At 36.7% G+C, this 18103-nt stretch overlaps 2 protein-coding genes across 6 annotated transcripts in view; both read right to left on the bottom strand.

Annotated features, from left to right (window-relative positions):
- The window catches only part of LOC311293744 (uncharacterized protein), a 26353-nt gene extending 12023 nt beyond the window's left edge, over positions 1–14330 (bottom strand). The window contains exon 1 of the mRNA XM_084414235.1: positions 14025–14330. The gene's annotated coding sequence lies outside the window, so the exon portion shown is untranslated. The remainder of the gene's footprint in view (positions 1–14024) is intronic.
- LOC311293719 (uncharacterized protein) lies at positions 1445–18103 on the bottom strand. 5 transcript variants are annotated; one of them, XM_084414196.1, is made up of 5 exons: positions 18053–18100; positions 17070–17282; positions 4691–4754; positions 4495–4634; positions 1445–4129 (listed from the first exon to the last, which is right to left on the bottom strand). In XM_084414196.1, the coding sequence occupies exons 4-5, from the start codon at positions 4550–4552 to the stop codon at positions 2904–2906; spliced, it is 1284 nt and encodes a 427-aa protein (XP_084270322.1). In that variant the 5' UTR covers positions 4553–4634; positions 4691–4754; positions 17070–17282; positions 18053–18100; the 3' UTR covers positions 1445–2903. The 5 variants fall into 5 exon arrangements, 4 of the variants coding, with proteins under 4 accessions (XP_084270322.1, XP_084270319.1, XP_084270321.1 ...); XM_084414193.1 differs by having other exon boundaries at positions 4495–4754; positions 18053–18103; XM_084414195.1 differs by having other exon boundaries at positions 4495–4754; positions 17070–17209; positions 18053–18097.

The following is an 18103-nucleotide window of genomic DNA, read 5'->3' as shown; positions in this document are numbered from 1 at the left end:
GTCAAATTTTCTTGATCTAGTAAGAACTCTAGCAGCGGCATTTTGGACTAACTGTAGCTTTTTTATTTAGGATGCAGGATAACCAGCTAATAAAGCATTACAGTAATCTAATCTCGAGGTCATGAACGCATGAACTAACTTTTCTGCATCAGAAACAGATAGCATATTACGTAGCTTAGCAATGTTTCTGAGGTGGAAAAAGGCTGTTTTTGTAACATATGAAATAGGATTTTCAAAAGACAGGTTACAATCTAATATAACACCCAGGTCTTTTACAGTAGAGGATAAAGTACACCCTACTATGTTAAAGTTGTATTGTAAGAGGTTTTGTGGGCGTTTTTTTGAACCGATAAGTAGTACCTCTGTCTTGTCTGGATTTAATAAAAGAAAATTGCGCGTCATCCAATCTTTTATATCTTTAACACACTCTGTCAATTTGGATAATTTAGCGTTTTCATCCGGCCGTGATTTTAGACCATAGGCTAGCTAGACCATCAAGGCCTCAATGAAGGGGATTATGTGAACAGAAAGGGGGTCCATAATGTAAATGTGCAGCCCAGTTACTATTGGGATTTTTAATTCCAGATTAGTAATATTATATCAAATAAAAAAGGCAGTTGACTAAAATCTTCCATATCCCAAATCTGAACGCAAAATGGCCAGGATCTATGCATGACTTAAGAATGTTCAGAGATTCACATCACATTTATGCACATTATTTGAAAGTGGTAAGAAACAATACTTGACAAAGACAGATGGCAAACATGAGGGCTTAAATACACAGACTAATGACAAGAGACACCTGTGAACAATGATCAGACCAAGAAAAGACACATGGCAGGATCACATGACAAACAGGGAATCACACGACAGACATGGAAACATGACATGAACAAACCCAAAACGAGACAACTAACCGGCAGAATATTCCACAATTTTGGCTTAGCTAAATAATCGTGTTTTAAATTATCAGGTACAGTTCCTGATTCAAGACATTTATTTATTAAATTCTAAAAGGTTTTCACATGTTTAACAAGGCGAGGAGGAATTACATCAAGAGAGGAGCCAGTGGGTTTTAGCTTGTTTATAATTCTCTGCAAAGACGAGAGAGAAATTGGTGTGAATTGATTGAAAACCACATGACATGCAGCACAGCTGGGTCAGGTGTTGAAGGCAAGATATTCAATCGTATGTCCCTGTAGCGTTAATAGAGTGATTCTGACTGGTCAATTTAGCTCAAAGGGATTATTAATTAATTTATAGGGAATTCGAAAGAATCGCTTATTACAACCGAGCAAATGACTCGTTCGCGGTTCATTTGAACTGGCTGTAATTCTTCAACGGATATAAATATCCAAACTATAGTGAAACACTATAGTTAACAAGGTAACTTAGATCAGCAGTTTAAGACATTAATGTTGTAAGCACATAACACAAGTAACACTTCTCTTTAAAAATACAAGACTTTAATGATTATTCTGACACAGACTAAAACTAATATCTAACACAAACACACGCGCACACACACACACACGAGTTGCAGAAAGGAAGAGAGTGAGGAAAGAGTGAGAGTGAGATGATGAAATCCCAAGATTTTATGCACTTATAAGACCTGAACGAACCATCAATCATTAATTTAACCCTTCTTAAGCGGGTTATTAAATCAATACAATACACCAGTTCAGCTTTTGGTCTGGAGGTTACTTGCTTGTGTTGCGTAGGGATTCCCTTTTGTCGGCGTTTGTTGGTTGATGTCCTCGTGCTTGAACAGATGTCTGGGGCGGCCAATCACGTGGTGTGCTGGCGAATGAATGAAAGTCTTTGTTGAAGCTGGCTTTGCAGAAGAAACGTGGGCCGAAATCTTGTCACAAAACTTAACTTAGAACTGAGACTCACAACGGAAAATAAGAAACTAAGAAAAGAAAGGAAATTGAGACGAGAGTAGTTAGATGGCTTGAATGAAGTTGTTGAACCCGTTCTTCTGATCTTGATTTGGGTTCTTTGTCTCAGCGCTTCTACATGGTTACCAGTCTGTCTGGTCTCTTCTCCCTTCGCGGACCTTTTCAAACTTGTTGAAAATTCGCTCACCGAGAGAGCGCGCAAACTTTGTTCGGGTCTAAGATTTTTAAACTCACATGTTTGTCCAGCATCCTAAGAGAACTGACCAATTAAGACACTGGCTTAATTTAGGAGGTGGCGTTCTCTTCATCTCTTATCATAAATCAAGCTTATCTGTGCTCTCCTTACTCTCTAAGCTCTAGCAGAGAGGAAAGAGGCCACAGTTTAGACATTATTACTAGTATAAGAATAAAGAACATTTCACACAGATTTCACTCAAGCCATCTTTTGAATTAAGAACATACGATCGTACCGATAGGAAGCACGACACACTTTCATTCAAGCATCTAATAGTTACAACAATTACATGAATTATATGGGATCTAAGCATATTAGACATGCCCACATATTGTAAAAACAACAGAATTATGTAGTTGCATGATGTTTGATTATAAGTCCATCGTCAATTGTTCTGGGATAATTTTATGTATTTTTGTGAGTCAAAGTCTCAGTCTCTTTGGTTTGAAGTGATTTCAACACTGGGTCATTCATAGGTCTCCTTAAGGAGACTGGGGTCTGCTTTGTGTCTGTGTGGAGTCCAGCAGCTTCTCTGCTGTTATCTTGATCGAGCACCGAGCTTTAGCCATCTCTGAACCAATCAGTCTTTGGAACCAATCTAACATTGACACGTTCTTCCTTTAGTTGGGCTCATCTCTTTGAAGCCTGCATGGCCATAAAGTTCTTAGCTGGGGGGGTTTTCGTTGGTTAGCGTAAACTGGCTGAAGCCTGATTTTATGGCTCTGGATTGGTGATTTGAGTTCTGGAATGTTGAGTCCTGTGTGGAGTTATGTTTGAACAAAACACCTGGAAGCTTCATTTGTGTTTGATTTGCACTCAGTCGTTACACTAGTGTGGATCCTCTCATGTGATTTCAGATGTGATGAGTGACTGAATCTCTTGTCACAGTGTGAACACTTGTAAGGTTTTTCTCCAGTGTGAATTCTCTGGTGCAGTTTTAAACTGTCCGCTGTAGTAAAAGTCTTCTCACACTCAAAGCACATGTACTCTCTCACACCAGTGTGAGTTTTCTCATGTGTATGTAAATATTGCCGCCGTGAAAAACTCTTTCCACACACAGAACATGAATGCGGCTTCTCCTTCGTATGAACTGTCAGGTGTCTCTTCAGGTTTGATGCACAGAGAAATGTTTTGCCGCACTGATCACATGAGAACGGCTTCTCTCCGGTGTGGATCATCATGTGTAATTTAAGGTGTGAAGATCGACTGAAATCTTTCCCACATTTATCACACTTAAACGGTTTCTCTCCAGTGTGAACTCTCATGTGTAGCTTCAGTGTACTTTTAAGAGCAAAACTCTGTCCACACTGATCACACGTGTGCGGTTTCCCTCCAGTGTGGTTCATCTCATGTGTTTTCAGATTTGCTGGCTGACTGAATCTCTTGTCACAGTGTGAACACTTGTAAGGTTTTTCTCCAGTGTGGATCCTCTGGTGCCGTTTTAAACCGCCCGCTTCAGTAAAAGTCTTCTCACACTCAAAGCACATGTACTCTCTCACACCAGTGTGTATTTTCTCGTGTCTATGTAAATATAGCAGCAGTGAAAAACTCTTTCCACACACAGAACATGAATGCGGCTTCTCCTTCGTATGAACTGTCAGGTGTTTCTTCAGCTCTGATACACAGATAAATGTTTTGCCGCATTGATCACATGAGAACGGTTTCTCTCCGGTGTGGATCATCATGTGTAGCTTCAGTGTACTTTTAAAAGCAAAACTCTGTCCACACTGATCACACTTAAACGGTTTCTCTCCAGTGTGAACTCTCATGTGAACATCAAGACTATGTTTGCGTGTGAAACTGTTTCCACACTGAGAGCAGGTGAAAGATTTCTTGGCTCTTCTTTCCTTTAAAAATGTGTTTTTAGTCTTTGAGCGACTCAGAGGTTTTTCTCCAGGTTTGACATGATGTTCCTCCTCCACTTCACTCAGTTCTTCTCTCTCCTCCTCCTCTTCACTCAGTTCTTCTCTCTCCTCGCTCTCTTCCATCAGGTCTGACATGAAAGAAAAATGTTTTAAGTACAATTCAGTACATCAAAATAATACACTGAAAGAAATACAAATTGAAAGGACATGAAAGTGAGCCCTAAAGTAATAGTAGAAAGTAGACAACTGTTTTTATTATTATGATAATTTGATGCCTTTTTATAAATTGATTATTTATCAGTTAAAATAGTATGTTGATAATCAATATCAACATTTCTCAAACCTCCCTTTACTGACCATTTGTTGAAGAAAAACCCAGAACATTCTGTACCATTTCATAGTTGAACAGTTTATCTAAATGTGATGAAGTGCTTGAATGTTTCTAACATGAATGTTATTCAGCATCATGAATGAATGAAGAATAAACACCAACCTCTTTGTTCTTCAGGATCTTCAGTGTGTTTCATTCTGCAGGGTTCTGGATCACTCATGTTCTCACTGTCCTCTTTAATAAACTCAGTCTTTGCAGATTTCAGCTCTTCCTGATGCTCTGATGCTCGTCTTCACTTGTAGCTGATGGGAATTTACAGCATTTATTGGAGAATTGATGTGTGAGGAGCTTCACTGACCATGTGACTGATGTGGGAGGAGCTTCGTTGATGATGCAATTGGTGTGGGAGGAGCTTCACTGATCTGCCCAAAATCAAAAATATATCAGTTACTGAGTTTGTTTTTATACTAACTGACACTTGAAAATTTCCTTGAATGAGGGACATTTTTCTTCTAATTATTTTTAAAACATTATCGAATCTGAATCCAGGGACAAATCCCATTGTTGCCATATTTTGACACCAACTTTGAGATTGATAATGATTTTACTAAAAACGTTTTGAATTATTAATGGCCGTTCACACTATGGAGCTATTCTTGTGCCAATAAAAATGAACGTAGCTTTTCAAGAAACTAATGAAAATATAAATTGAAACTAAATAAATTATCTCTAAAACTGAAAAAGTATAAATCGCATTCAAATTTTTTGACTTCGTTTTTAATACACTGCATGTTTTGCTAACTATTTCTCATATTTCAATCGCTGATCTGAACTTACAAATACGCTTCCAGAGTTTTCATTTACGCTTCTGAAGTTTTCGTTTACACTCCCAGAGTTTTCGTTCGCCGTTCTGACACATTTCTCTCGTGGGGGCGGGGCTAGTAGCAGTGTGTTCTCATTGGCTACTGAGCTTTTGATTGATAGCTTCGTGACCTGGAAGTGAAGACGTCAGTGGTGTGTTTATGTGTGGATGTGACCATCTGTAATGCAGCTTTCTATTTCATTTTAGAGATAAGTTGTTTGTTTTTAAATTTTATAGATAAAATACAGATCTGTATTTACCTGCTGCTTAGTTACTACTACTCACAAGAGATCTATTCAGTCTATTCAGGTGTAATTGCACATTAAAGTACTGTCTGTATATAATACTTAAAATATTGTAGTGTCCAATGTTTTCGGAGAATATTTGTTTATTCCTGATGATTATTTTGCATGTTAGGCTCTGATTAGGTTCAGCTGTTACAATTTAAAGAGAATGCTAGCAAACGTGTGTGATATATTCAGTCGTCAAGAAAGTCAAACTTCAACCAGGTAATCAAGGTTGGCAGCCATGGCCATCACACTAACGTTACTCATTGTTAGCATGATATACGTTTACACCATCAAAATTAATGATCACTTAAATAAGAGGAATTTAAACAAAATGAAAATTACAGTCGTGGCCTGCTGTCAGATACAGACCTCAAAGGGCATTTCATCACATATGTCACACAAAGAATGTTCTTATTGCCATTTTTTTAAATTGATAATTATATTTAGTTATTTCATTTAATTAACATTTTCATTTAATTTAAATATATTTTAACAATCATCAACCGTTTCAATCGTGACTTATACAACCAGTTAAATTAATGTAATTGAAAATATGAATTCAAATAAATGTACATTCTTTATTGTCACATGCAATGCACAGTATTCTCATGATATACATTACTATACAAAATGCACAATTACAAATACAGAATACATTTTAAAAATTCATATACATTTTAAATGTTGCAATGATTCTTTAAACAGTTCCTGTTGCAGTACAATAGCAAAGCAGTGACTGGACACACGCAGTGCAAGGATAGTCTACCCAAAACATGAGAATTCTCTCATCATTTACTCTCCTTCATGCCATCCCAGGTGTATATGACTTTCTTCTTCACATAAACATAGACAAAGATATTTAAGGAAATAATCCATCTCTGTGAGTCCATAATACAAGTGGATTGTAACCCGGCATGTACGTAAGATTTTTAATAGTTAAAACAGTTTACATTATTATTATTTTATCTAGCGTATTGTTTGACTTCAGAAGGCATTGATTCATCCACTGAGGTCGCATGGATTACCGTCACGCTCACTGTGTGTGGTTTTTAAAGCGTCTTTAGGACTCGCAGAGATGGATTACTTTCCTTACAATCTTAATTCGTGTTTATCTGTAGAAAGAAAGTAAAATTCATCTGGGACAGCATGAGGGCGAATAAAATAAGAGAGAATTGTATTTTTGGGTGAACTATCCCCTCAACATTCATATGCTATTGGTATGCTAATCCAAGATTAGCATAGTTTAATAAGAATAAAGTGAAACCTCTTGTGTACTTGAGAACTAATGTTTGTTTTAATCTAGAGTAAATTTAAATATTTGCTATATTAAAATAAATCAGGTGTCTGAAGATCAAGATCCCAGTCATTCAAAGGTGATGTGTCTGAACAAAGTAAGATTATTTTCTGACAGGGACAGTGGATCTCTTGTACTATCACTTCATCAGCATCACTCTGTGTCAGCATCAGAATTTTGTTTATGGAAAAGTTGCTCCACTCCCTGGAAAATGAGAGAAGAAATGTATTATAATCTAACAATACAAACTGCTTTGAACTCCCCATACAGTAACAATTTGCAGACTTAAAATATTTATTATATATACAATATATTTAAGGGATTTTACAGTACTAAATATTTACCTCGGAGTCAAGCAGCATTTATCATCTGTAATACTGTTGTGTAACCAGTAGATGGCTGTATAGCCCTATATATAAACATATCTCCATGGCTGTGTATTCCCTAGAGTTGATGGATGTTTTCAGTCATAATTACTTGCATGTATTAAGTTTTTTATTTGGACATATATTTATTATTAAAGACTATTAAAGATTTAACATTTGTCAAAGAAATGTTCATTTGAAGTGCACTTTTTTCATTATTATTAGTCAAATATTGACACAGAAAAAGCAATTTGTTACTCATACTAGATACATATAATAGCTTAGCTTTATCAGTCATCTTTATCACACAAAAGTAATCAGAATAAATACTGCAACCAGGGCGATACTTCAAAATAATTGAGTGTACGAACAGAGACGTGTTCTGTGGTCAAGTCGTGTCTCTCCTCTTTCAAAAACTCTGCATCGCAAATTAATCAGAAATTGAGGAATTTAGGTTTAAATAGCTTTATTGGCATGGTAAAAAGGCTTTACATTGCCAAAGTTGAATCAGGCAGTGATTGACAGTCCTCTGGTCCTATGGCATCAGTCATTGACTGATACAGTACAGATAGGCTACTGTACAGTACTCTAGCTCAATGTTGTTTGGGGTGGCTGGGGGGAAATATAATCTAATCGAAGCAAATATGATCTAATCGAAGACTGTAACCGAATGTAGATAAACAAGTCATGTAATGATTGGACTAACAGTTAAATCAAGACAACAAAGCTCAGCTGTATAATGTTATGGGCTCTCACTGAGCTCTAAAATGCCTCTCCACCTGAAAAAAGCCAGTACTGTATTATAAATAGTATTAAAAAAAAAAAACTAAAATCAGACTTACCACGAGTAGGCTTATCCAGTAACGTTATCCTCCTGATATAGCGACGATGACTAATGATAAATATCATTCGTCTGTACTATTCCTTCTACAAGAAATCATCTCAACAATATAGTGTAGCAGCAAATAAATACAGATATAAACTTAATATCACTCAAATTAAATAGAAAGCTGCGATTACAGACGCTCACATCCACACATAAACACACCACTGACGTCTTCACTTCCAGGTCACGAAGCTATCAATCAAAAGCTCAGTAACCAATGAGAACACACTGCTACTAGCCCCGCCCCCACGAGAGAAATGTGTCAGAACGGCGAACGAAAACTCTGGGAGTGTAAACGAAAACTTCAGAAGCGTAAATGAAAACTCTGGAAGTGTATTTGTAATTTCAGATCAGCGATTGAAATATGAGAAATAGTTAGCAAAACATGCAGTGTATTAAAAACGAAGTCAAAAAATGTGACTGCGATTTATTCTTTTTCAGTTTTAGAGATAATTTATTTAGTTTCAATTTATATTTTCATTAGTTTCTTGAAAAGCTACGTTCATTTTTATTGGCACAAGAATAGCTCCATAGTTCACACTAGACTTTTCCTTGCACTGACTTCCATTCATACGCATGTGAAAGTGGGACACCAGAAACACAACCTCAAGTGAATAACCCTGTGAGAAATAACAATCCATTCATTATTTGTATTGCTAATCCTAACATTATTCTGTTTCTTCATTAAAATACAGGCATCTAGAAATAAAAAAAAATATATAACTAATTTAAATTCTTCCCAATATGAAAAATGGCAAGAAAAACAGTTAAAATCATAAACACAGAAATAAATGTACATATAGTAAGCAGCAAATCCCCTCAGTCTGCTGACACCAATGAAATGAGCTTTAAGTGTCAATTTACAGGAGATCTGAAGACATCAGCATAATAAATTAGGTGAAAACAGGAACTATTGTCATGAAATAAAGAGTGTTTTCAGCAGATCTGTTAATATTGATGAGCCTCAGACTATCAACACTCATTCAACAAGCCATTCAGGATCATCAGCAGATCATCTCACTTTATTCTGAGTGTTTGCTGTTAGAAACACATTATTTGAGTCAGGATACATGACTAAAGCCTGTAAAAAACTCTACTGAAAGACAATACTCTTATTTCTCAAACTATGACATGGATAAATCATCAATAACACAAAACAATGACACTCATCTTCCTCAACCACTACAGATTACAGCAGCATAATGTCCAAATTAATCTAAATTTGAGCCCGGCCGATATTAGGCATTTTCCTAACTATCGGTATCGGCATTTATAACGGCCGATAAATTAATATTTAAAAAAAATGCAGCGTGCAGTGATTTATGTAAGGATGGCGCTGCCAATAAAGCACCTAAAAGCTGTTACAAAGAACTGGCAAAAGTGGCAAAAAAATAACAGCGCGTCCGGTGTAGACACAGTGTTAAAGCTCATTCTGCTACGTTACAACATCAAGCAATATTCCAATAATTTATGTAATTAACACTTTATATAGGGCTATTTTGCATTAAAAGTAGCCAGATGGAGACGCGACACGTTCAGAATTAATACACTTTTAGTAAACTACAGAACAGCGCGAGCGGGAAGCGGCGCACCTCACGCGGGCAGAGAACGCGTCCGAGAACGGACACTGTTAGTGATATAAAACGCACACACACAGGTCTGTTAAATTAAGCAATACTTTTAAAGTAGTCTAATATTTTTCTGACTAACAAAATTACTGACACAGTTAAGGGTAGATTTAAATAAAGAAAAACGAAATTTAAATAAAGAAAAATGAAATTTAAATAAAGAAAAATGAAATTTAAATAAAGTTAAACGAAATTTAAATAAAGAAATTAAACGAAATTTAAATAAATTAAACGAAATTTAAATAAAGAAATTAAACGAAATTTAAATAAAGAAAAACTAAATTTAAATAAAGAAATTAAACGAAATTTAAATAAAGAAATTAAACGAAATTTAAATAAAGAAAAACGAAATTAAGTTAAATTAAAAAACGAGATTAATTTAGATTGATAATAACGGGTAAAAAGTCTAATACATTTTGTTTCTATTCTTCTATTTTCCACAATGTCAAAGCAACACAGCTTAATCCAAAACACAAGCTCAGGCATGCACTTCGGTCCATACAAACTCCGCTGTTCTGCGCTCTTGCCAGAGAAGACTTGCGCGTCGGTTCTATTTCTAGCATGCACGCGTTTTCCGCGTGGCTCGAGCCGCGCCTGAGAGACGCGTGTCTCACGCAGGCAGTGTGCAAACTCCAACCTGTTAACATGGGAGCCGAAATAAAAACGGCCATGCCACGCAGTCAGTGTGTCGCCGGCCTTATTCAAGCACGAATGAGAACCGTTTCGCGGGGGATCCCAGATGTGAAAAAAACAACAACAACTAATATTCGAATGTCAAATTTTCAAATCGAATACCAACCCACCGAACGAATATTCGGGTCCAGCCTTGTAGCCTAGTTTCTAGGGGTGGCTCGATACCACTTTTTCATGTCCGATACCGATACCACACACTTGAGTATCTGTGGATACCGATACCGATACAATACCATATATTTTTTCTTAATTAAGCTGTTAATAACACATTTGTCAGGAGGATGCACTGTGCTTAACCTAGCCATCTAAAAAGCATCATGCTCAAACAGTGCAATAAATGTTCTACTTTCCTAAAGGAAGAAATAAGTAGCCCACAACATGACTCAGTTGTGCAATACTGCTGCTTAATTTTTATTTTTTCAAGTATGGCTCTGTCTTACGTAAGATAGGGTGGAATTTCCTTATATGGGTCCTAAGGGCACTTCTCCGCGGGCGCGTGCGCGCACTCATAGACCAGAGAGAGAAGAGAGCGAAAGCAGTACAGTACGTTACCTCAAAGCGCCCTGCCCGGCTTTTAGGGAAGTCAATGTCACCAAAGAAGTGGGTTTTTGGTTGCCAGGGCAAGACAACCCTGCACAGATTCCCAAAGAACCCAGCGTTAAGGGAACAGTGGATGGAGTTTGTTTTTTCGAAGCATCAACAGAGGTTGTGCAAGACTCTTTGTTCCCTGCATTTCGACGATGATTGTTTTATAAACAAAGCCCAGATCGACGGATTTGCAGATCGTCTAATGCTTAAGCAGTCACAATGATAAAGGTTCGCTGTCGCATGCGGTGAGTAAAGTGCTTCAAATGTCTCTCTGTGTTGTTGTTAGCTCGGTTAGCACAGCTATAGCACACCGCCCACACGGCCCGCCCCCAGCCGCTCGGTTTTTTCCGGAAAGACTCGGTACAGCCTATCTTTCTTTTATAAATATAATAAAACTAAAGACGTTTTGGAGATATGAAGGATGCAATACTACTCAATAGGTACTCAAGATTAACAGGAGATTGAGTGAAAATGAGCATTTCAACCCCCCCTTTAAGAATTTGTATGACAATTTAGGACTAAGGGACGTGATCGTATCGGATCGGGTTATACTCCCGCGATTCATGCAATATCCGATCCAGTGATTTTGGCCAGTATCGGACTAATACCGATACCGAATATCGGATCGGCGCACCCCTACTAGTTTCACGTTTAGTACATTTTGCTTGCTAATTTAAAATAGTATAAAACTACTGTACACATTTAATTATAAACGTTTTCATTATGATATTATTAATTTTACTTTACTAAAAAGATCTGAGTTCTTCCTCCACTAAATGAAGATTAAAAATAGAAGAGTATTTAGAATATAATATAATATAAAATGCAATGCAAACTAGTTTGGTTACAGCTCAAATTCTCATCCTATCATTCATCCTGCCTCCATTACATATCTTTGTCACACAAGTGTTTGATCACCACATTTGAGTTATCATTGCAAAACGTTTATATATTTATTCTGTTTATACTGTGTATTCTACATACAGTACCCATCAAAAGTTTGTACACACCAATTGGAAAGTGTCCAAACTTACTATACTATAATACACATAAATAATATTGCTACTGTATTATAATATACACACAAATAATATCGGCCGATATATCGGTATCTGGCTTTTTTTTTATCGGTATCGGCGCCCAAAAATCCATATCGGTCGGGCTCTAATCTAAATATATAGTTTGATCTTATAATAACTAAATTAATCACTACACAGTGAATTTGAGATCCGGAAATCAACACCAATGTACTTAATTTCAACACTTTAAATGTGTAAATATGGGAACAACCCTCAAAGTGTTAGTTCGACACTTTCAAGAGTGTTGCCTCTCGCAACACCAACACAGTAGCCTGACTTCGTCATACTCATATTCTAGTCAGAATGTGAGTCTGAGACTGCTCCATAGAGATTTGATTATGGGGCGTGTCTCAACCGAACCAGGAAAAAAAAAAACTCTGCACTCAATTGGATAGACCTACAACCAATCAGAGCAACGGAGTAAATGACGCATGTTCTTCATTCATATTTTCAACCAACAAAATGTTGCGGCTCTCTGTTCCTCTTTTAAAATGAATGCGCTGTGGATATCTTCTATAACGGACGCGATGGCGGAATCTACACATGATGTTTCATAAACAAAGTTTGGGAGGAGCACGTACAAATAATCAATCCAATATCAACTTGTCATCAAACAATACCATGTCTAACGTTACCCTATCTATCAGCATGAGGAAGCATATTCACTCTGTCAACTTACCTAACACGCCTTGACAGTTTTTCAGCATCCCTCCACCACCCCGAATCCTCACTCTTGTCTTGTTCTCTCACAACCAGGAACACGGGGGGAGTATGGCTACCGAGCCCACAGCCCTCGGACAGCACGTCATATACGCATTTAGTCTATCTGACTTATTTGTGTTAACTCGTGAAATCTTATATACGCATTTATTCTATCTGACTTATTTGTAAATGTGAACTCGTGAAATCTCAATTCTCCAGCTGCAGTCGTCTTTGTTGTAAACTAATTCAAATCAAGCGCTCTTTGGTGACGTGGGTGATTACGTTACCGTTGCTCATCTGTCCATCATCGTAAAAAAGCCCGCCCCTGACAATTTGATTGGTCCGAACTATTTTTGTCCAGACCGAACTTCCCGACCAAAAAATATTGTGGGCGGGGTTCGGGCTGGCACCCAGGCTACCAACACAGAGTTACAACATGAACACTAAGAGAGTGAAATATGAACACCTATTCTTCATTACCTACTTTAAAGAACTGTAAAATACACTGACAAATCATGTAATCTGAAAAAATAAATTCACTCTGAAATAAACATTACTTTATATTACTCTTTAAAAACTTTATTTCAAAACAATCCAGAAATTTAAATTGTAGGCTAACCTTAGACTGGGATCATAAAAGTGGTTTTCTCAATTAGATTAATATTAAATTAATTAATGTTAAATTCCCATAGAGGCAGGCAGATTTTTATTTTTAAGTATTTCTTTTAAAATTTTTTTAGGATACTATGCATCCTGATAAAGTTCCCTTGACCTTTGGAATTAAAATAGCCCCACATCATCACATAGCCTTCACCATACCTAGAGATTGGCATGGTTTTATTTCAGTTAGCCTAAAAGCTAGTTTGATTTGCATTGAGAGATGATCTTATGGAAAGTACCCCATGCCAATCTCTAGGTACGGTGAAGGCTATGTGATGATGTGGGGCTATTTTAATTCCAAAGGCCAAGGGAACTTTATCAGGATGCATAGTATCCTGGATCCATGAAGTAACTGGCCTTTAAAAATAAAAATCTGCCTGCCTCTATGGGAATTTAACATAGGGGTGTCCAAACTTTTGCACCCTGTATTTTAAGGAAGAACATTTATTTATTTACGATACATTATTCATTCACAAAGAAAATTGGTGTCCTTAAAGGTTGGATTTTTCCTCATTTTTTAAATTAAGGCATTAAGTTCAATTTCCAAAAGATGATTTTTTATTCCTCTTTTTAGTCAACTTTAGCATGGGTGTCTAAACTTATGCATAGCACTGTATATGTAAACATTAAGACCAGGTTACTCACATGTCTCTGAACGCACACATGCACAGATAACGACACAGACGACAACTATGCACTTCAGAAATATCTACGATGTGCTGCCCGTGGTCACTCACATTGTTGCTTTCTACTTCTCCACACCTTTCCCCTCTAATCTCCTTTTTTAACTGCTTCTCTTGCCACCTTATCCGCTTTCTCATTTCCCTGAATTCCAGAGTGTGCAGGGAGCCACAGAAATATGTCATTTTTCCCCTGTCTAACTAGTCTTGAGTTCACAAATAACACTTTATACAAAATGTCTAGATGACTTTTAGTTACACCTGTCTTCATGCTTATAAGAGCTGCCACAGAGTCCAGTGTTTCCCACAGAATTAGATTCTATTTGCGGTGGTGTGGTTTTTGGGGACCGGGGACAAAGTTAAATATATCATATATATATATATATCCTAAAAAATGACCCCCTCTTAATAAGAATCACAAGCTGAAATGTTGTGAAATACATGAAGACTGTTTTTTTTATAGGCTTTATAGACAGACAGATTGAGAGTGACTCTTGAAGGACCAGCACCACATCCTCTTCTACCACTATTTGAAGAATTCATCTTCTAGAATATGTTTTAATAAGTTTTGGGAGTTTATTTTTAGTCCCTCTCCTACCCTGATGTCCGTTTTGCAGAGATGGACTAAAAATTAACTCATAAAACTTACTGTCAGATTCTGGAAGATGAATTCTTCAAATAGTGGTAGAAGAGGATATGGTGCTGGTCCTTCAAGAGTCACTCTCAATCTGTCTGTCTATAAAGCCTATAAAAAAAACAGTCTTCATGTATTTCACAACACTTCAGCTTGTGATTCTTATTACGAGGGGGTCATTTTTAGGATTCTTTACCTAACCCAAGTCTTTGAGACCCTGACACCTTGCTCTTCTGGAGACTCCAGGTAGGTTGCAGTTCTGGAAAATGGTGGCGCTGGAGACTAAAGGGTTCCTGATGGTTTCACACTTAATTCTTCACTAGAATTCTTCATTCTTTTGCAGTTAACATGTGTTTTTTCTTCTCCACCTGTTTTTGTCTGACCCTGCTGACCCAATGAGCATTTCACTGTCCAATGGTCATGCCTTAACTGCAATCTCTAGTATTACATTAGTATTGTGTCCTTCTCATGGGCATTTAATAATTTTTGACTTTTCAGTCTTTGTTAAATCTCTTTTTTGGCTTATTTTATCTGTAAAAGAAAACTTGCCTAATAATTCTGCACACCTGAAAATAAGACATTTTTCATTTCCAGCCTTCATGAACAATTATATATCACTTATAAATGATTAAATACAAAATTAATAGTAGTTATTAAGATTAATATGGTTTGGAATTGGCAAAATATTCCTGGGAATAAAATATGATCAGAAAATAAACGTGCCTAATAATTCTGCACACACTGTACTAACCATTCAACTCCGGATTGATTCTGGAATCTTCGCTGGGGGAATAAGCATTAAGCACAAACAAACAATCCGCCCTCTTGCTCATGTTTTGATTCAGATCGTGCGGTAAGAGAAGGAGGGGCTAGTCGTGCCTCCAGTGTCAGTTTGTGAGAGAGAGGGGGAGCAAGCAGCGCGAATAAAATACAATTTTACCCATATTAAATAGTTAAAAAATCTGAATCAATCCGTGGCGGTCAGCGTTGATATGTGGCGGGCCGCCACAAATTAATGAATGTATGGGAAACCCTGGAGTCACTACATATTAAGATGTCCTTCTCACTAATATGTCCATTCCAACGCCATCAATATGGCAAACAGTTCAACTGCAAACACACTCAGACTATCAGTTGTTCTTTTACTAAATTCCACCTGATATCTAGGAACAACAACTACAGCTCCTGTTGCATCTGTTTGCATGTCCTTTGACCCATCTGTGAAAATCTGAATACTTTCCTTATACTTATTTTCCATATCTATAAAGACAGAATAAGAAAGTCTCTATGTGCTTTTCAATAAAAAAGAAAGGTCAATGGAAAATTTTAGAATAAAGATTGATGAGAAGGAGATAGATGAGGTACATGAAGTAAAATTTCTATGGGTTGCTTTAGATTCTCATCTTAAGTTTGATAGACATGTAAAGAGACTGTGCAGAACTGTCAAGAAGACAAATTTAAACTGCTTCCCATTAATAAGACTATAGATAGGCCTACTCATTAAGGCAGTTTATGCATTCTCTGATATTTACTCATCCACCATATTGCATTACTGATTGGAGTCAGGCCAATCAAACAACAATTACACCCGTTAGGTCATTATATAAACAGGCATTAAAAGTAATGGACCAGAAACCTGTAAGATGGCACCATTGCCTCATTCTAAGGAAGCATAATGTTTAGAGTTTTGACAATTTTGTAAATTATTCATTTCTAAACCTACTTTTTAAGTGTGTGAACAACCTTGCACCAGAAATATTCTGTCAACTAGTAGTGAAACAAAAGAGCGGAATAAGAACTAGAGGCACAATAAGTGGAAACTGTACAGCCGCAAAACGTAGAACAACATTTGGTCAGACATCATTTTCAGTAAGAGGCAAATTGTGGAAAACATTAACAGAGCTCAAGGTTTTTAATGCACATTTACAGCAATGGCTGAAACTGAAACAATTGTGTGAACACTGACTGTACAGGATACAACACAACGCATACAAACATAAAGTTTTGTGTTTTTGTATTGTTAAATGTGTCTAGATTTCTACATCTATTTAAGCCCATATCTTATTGCATGTATAGGATGTATTTATTGTATGTATTTTAATAGTTATAATCTTTTAAATTCAATACTCTGTCATTTCTGTTTTAATTTTACAAGCCTAACCAGGGACAGGGTTTGCAAATTAGTCATGACTATAAACCTGTATGCATGGCATCTACTTTGTATTCTTTATAAATCAACGTTCAATGCATTTGTCCCTGTTAAATAAACAATAAATAAATAGTGTAACTGTTTAAATCTAAATGTGCTGAAGTGCTTGAATGTTTCTAACATGAATGTTCTTCAGCATCATGAATGAATGAAGAATAAACACCAACCTCTTTGTTCTTCAGGATCTTCAGTGTGTTTCATTCTGCAGGGTTCTGGATCACTCATGTTCTCACTGTCCTCTTTAATAAACTCAGTCTTTGCAGATTTCAGCTCTTCCTGATGCTCTGATGCTCGTCTTCACTTGTAGCTGATGGGAATTTACAGCATTTATTGGAGAATTGCAGTGGGAGGAGCTTCACTGATGACAATTTACAGGAGATCTAATAAATGAGGTGAAAACAGGAACTATTGTCATGAAATAAAGAGTGTTTTCAGCAGATCTGTTAATATTGATGAGCCTCAGACTATCAACACTCATTCAACAAGCCATTCAGGATCATCAGCAGATCATCTCACTTTATTCTGAGTGTTTGCTGTTAGAAACACATTATTGGAGTCAGGATACATGATAAAAGCCTGTAAAACTGCTCTACAGATAAATAATTACAGAAGCATAAGATGTACATTTGAATAGTTACATTTTATGACAATCATGAAGTACTTAAATTGTTAAAATATTAAAATATACATTTTGTGTGCGCTGAAACTGATCATAAAACGTTTAAAAATAAAGAGCATCACAAAGCAATATTGTTCAAAGAGTAAAGCGCTATTCATTTATAATATTAACATTTAAGAGTTGATTTAATGTCTCACGTGGCTCATTATAGGCTCAACGTAAAGTCACATCAATTCCCCTCACAGATCTCAAACTTTACCTCTTAACTCTTGACATTCAGTAACAGTTCTCACTCCAAACATCGAGACAATCACACAAACGAGCACAAACTCTCTCAGGTCTGAATTCTCCTCATGCTCGCTGCTGCTGCACTAAATGTTTATTTCAGGAGGAAGACGCCAGAAAAGACGCACAAGTATCGCTGTGATCGATGAAAACAATACAGAAATGAGTCTGTCGCTTAATCAAACTGTATTAAGTGTGTGTGATGGTTGTGTAAATATGAGAAATACCGTGAACTGCTCTCCTCACCTCAGAAGACTCGACGCTGAAACTTTTCTTTTTCTTCTTCTGGTGTTTAAT

The sequence above is a fragment of the Rutilus rutilus genome (genome assembly GCF_951802725.1).
Source record: "Rutilus rutilus genome assembly, chromosome: 1".
NCBI lineage: Eukaryota > Metazoa > Chordata > Actinopteri > Cypriniformes > Leuciscidae > Rutilus > Rutilus rutilus.
This window is presented reverse-complemented; position numbering and strand designations above follow the sequence as displayed.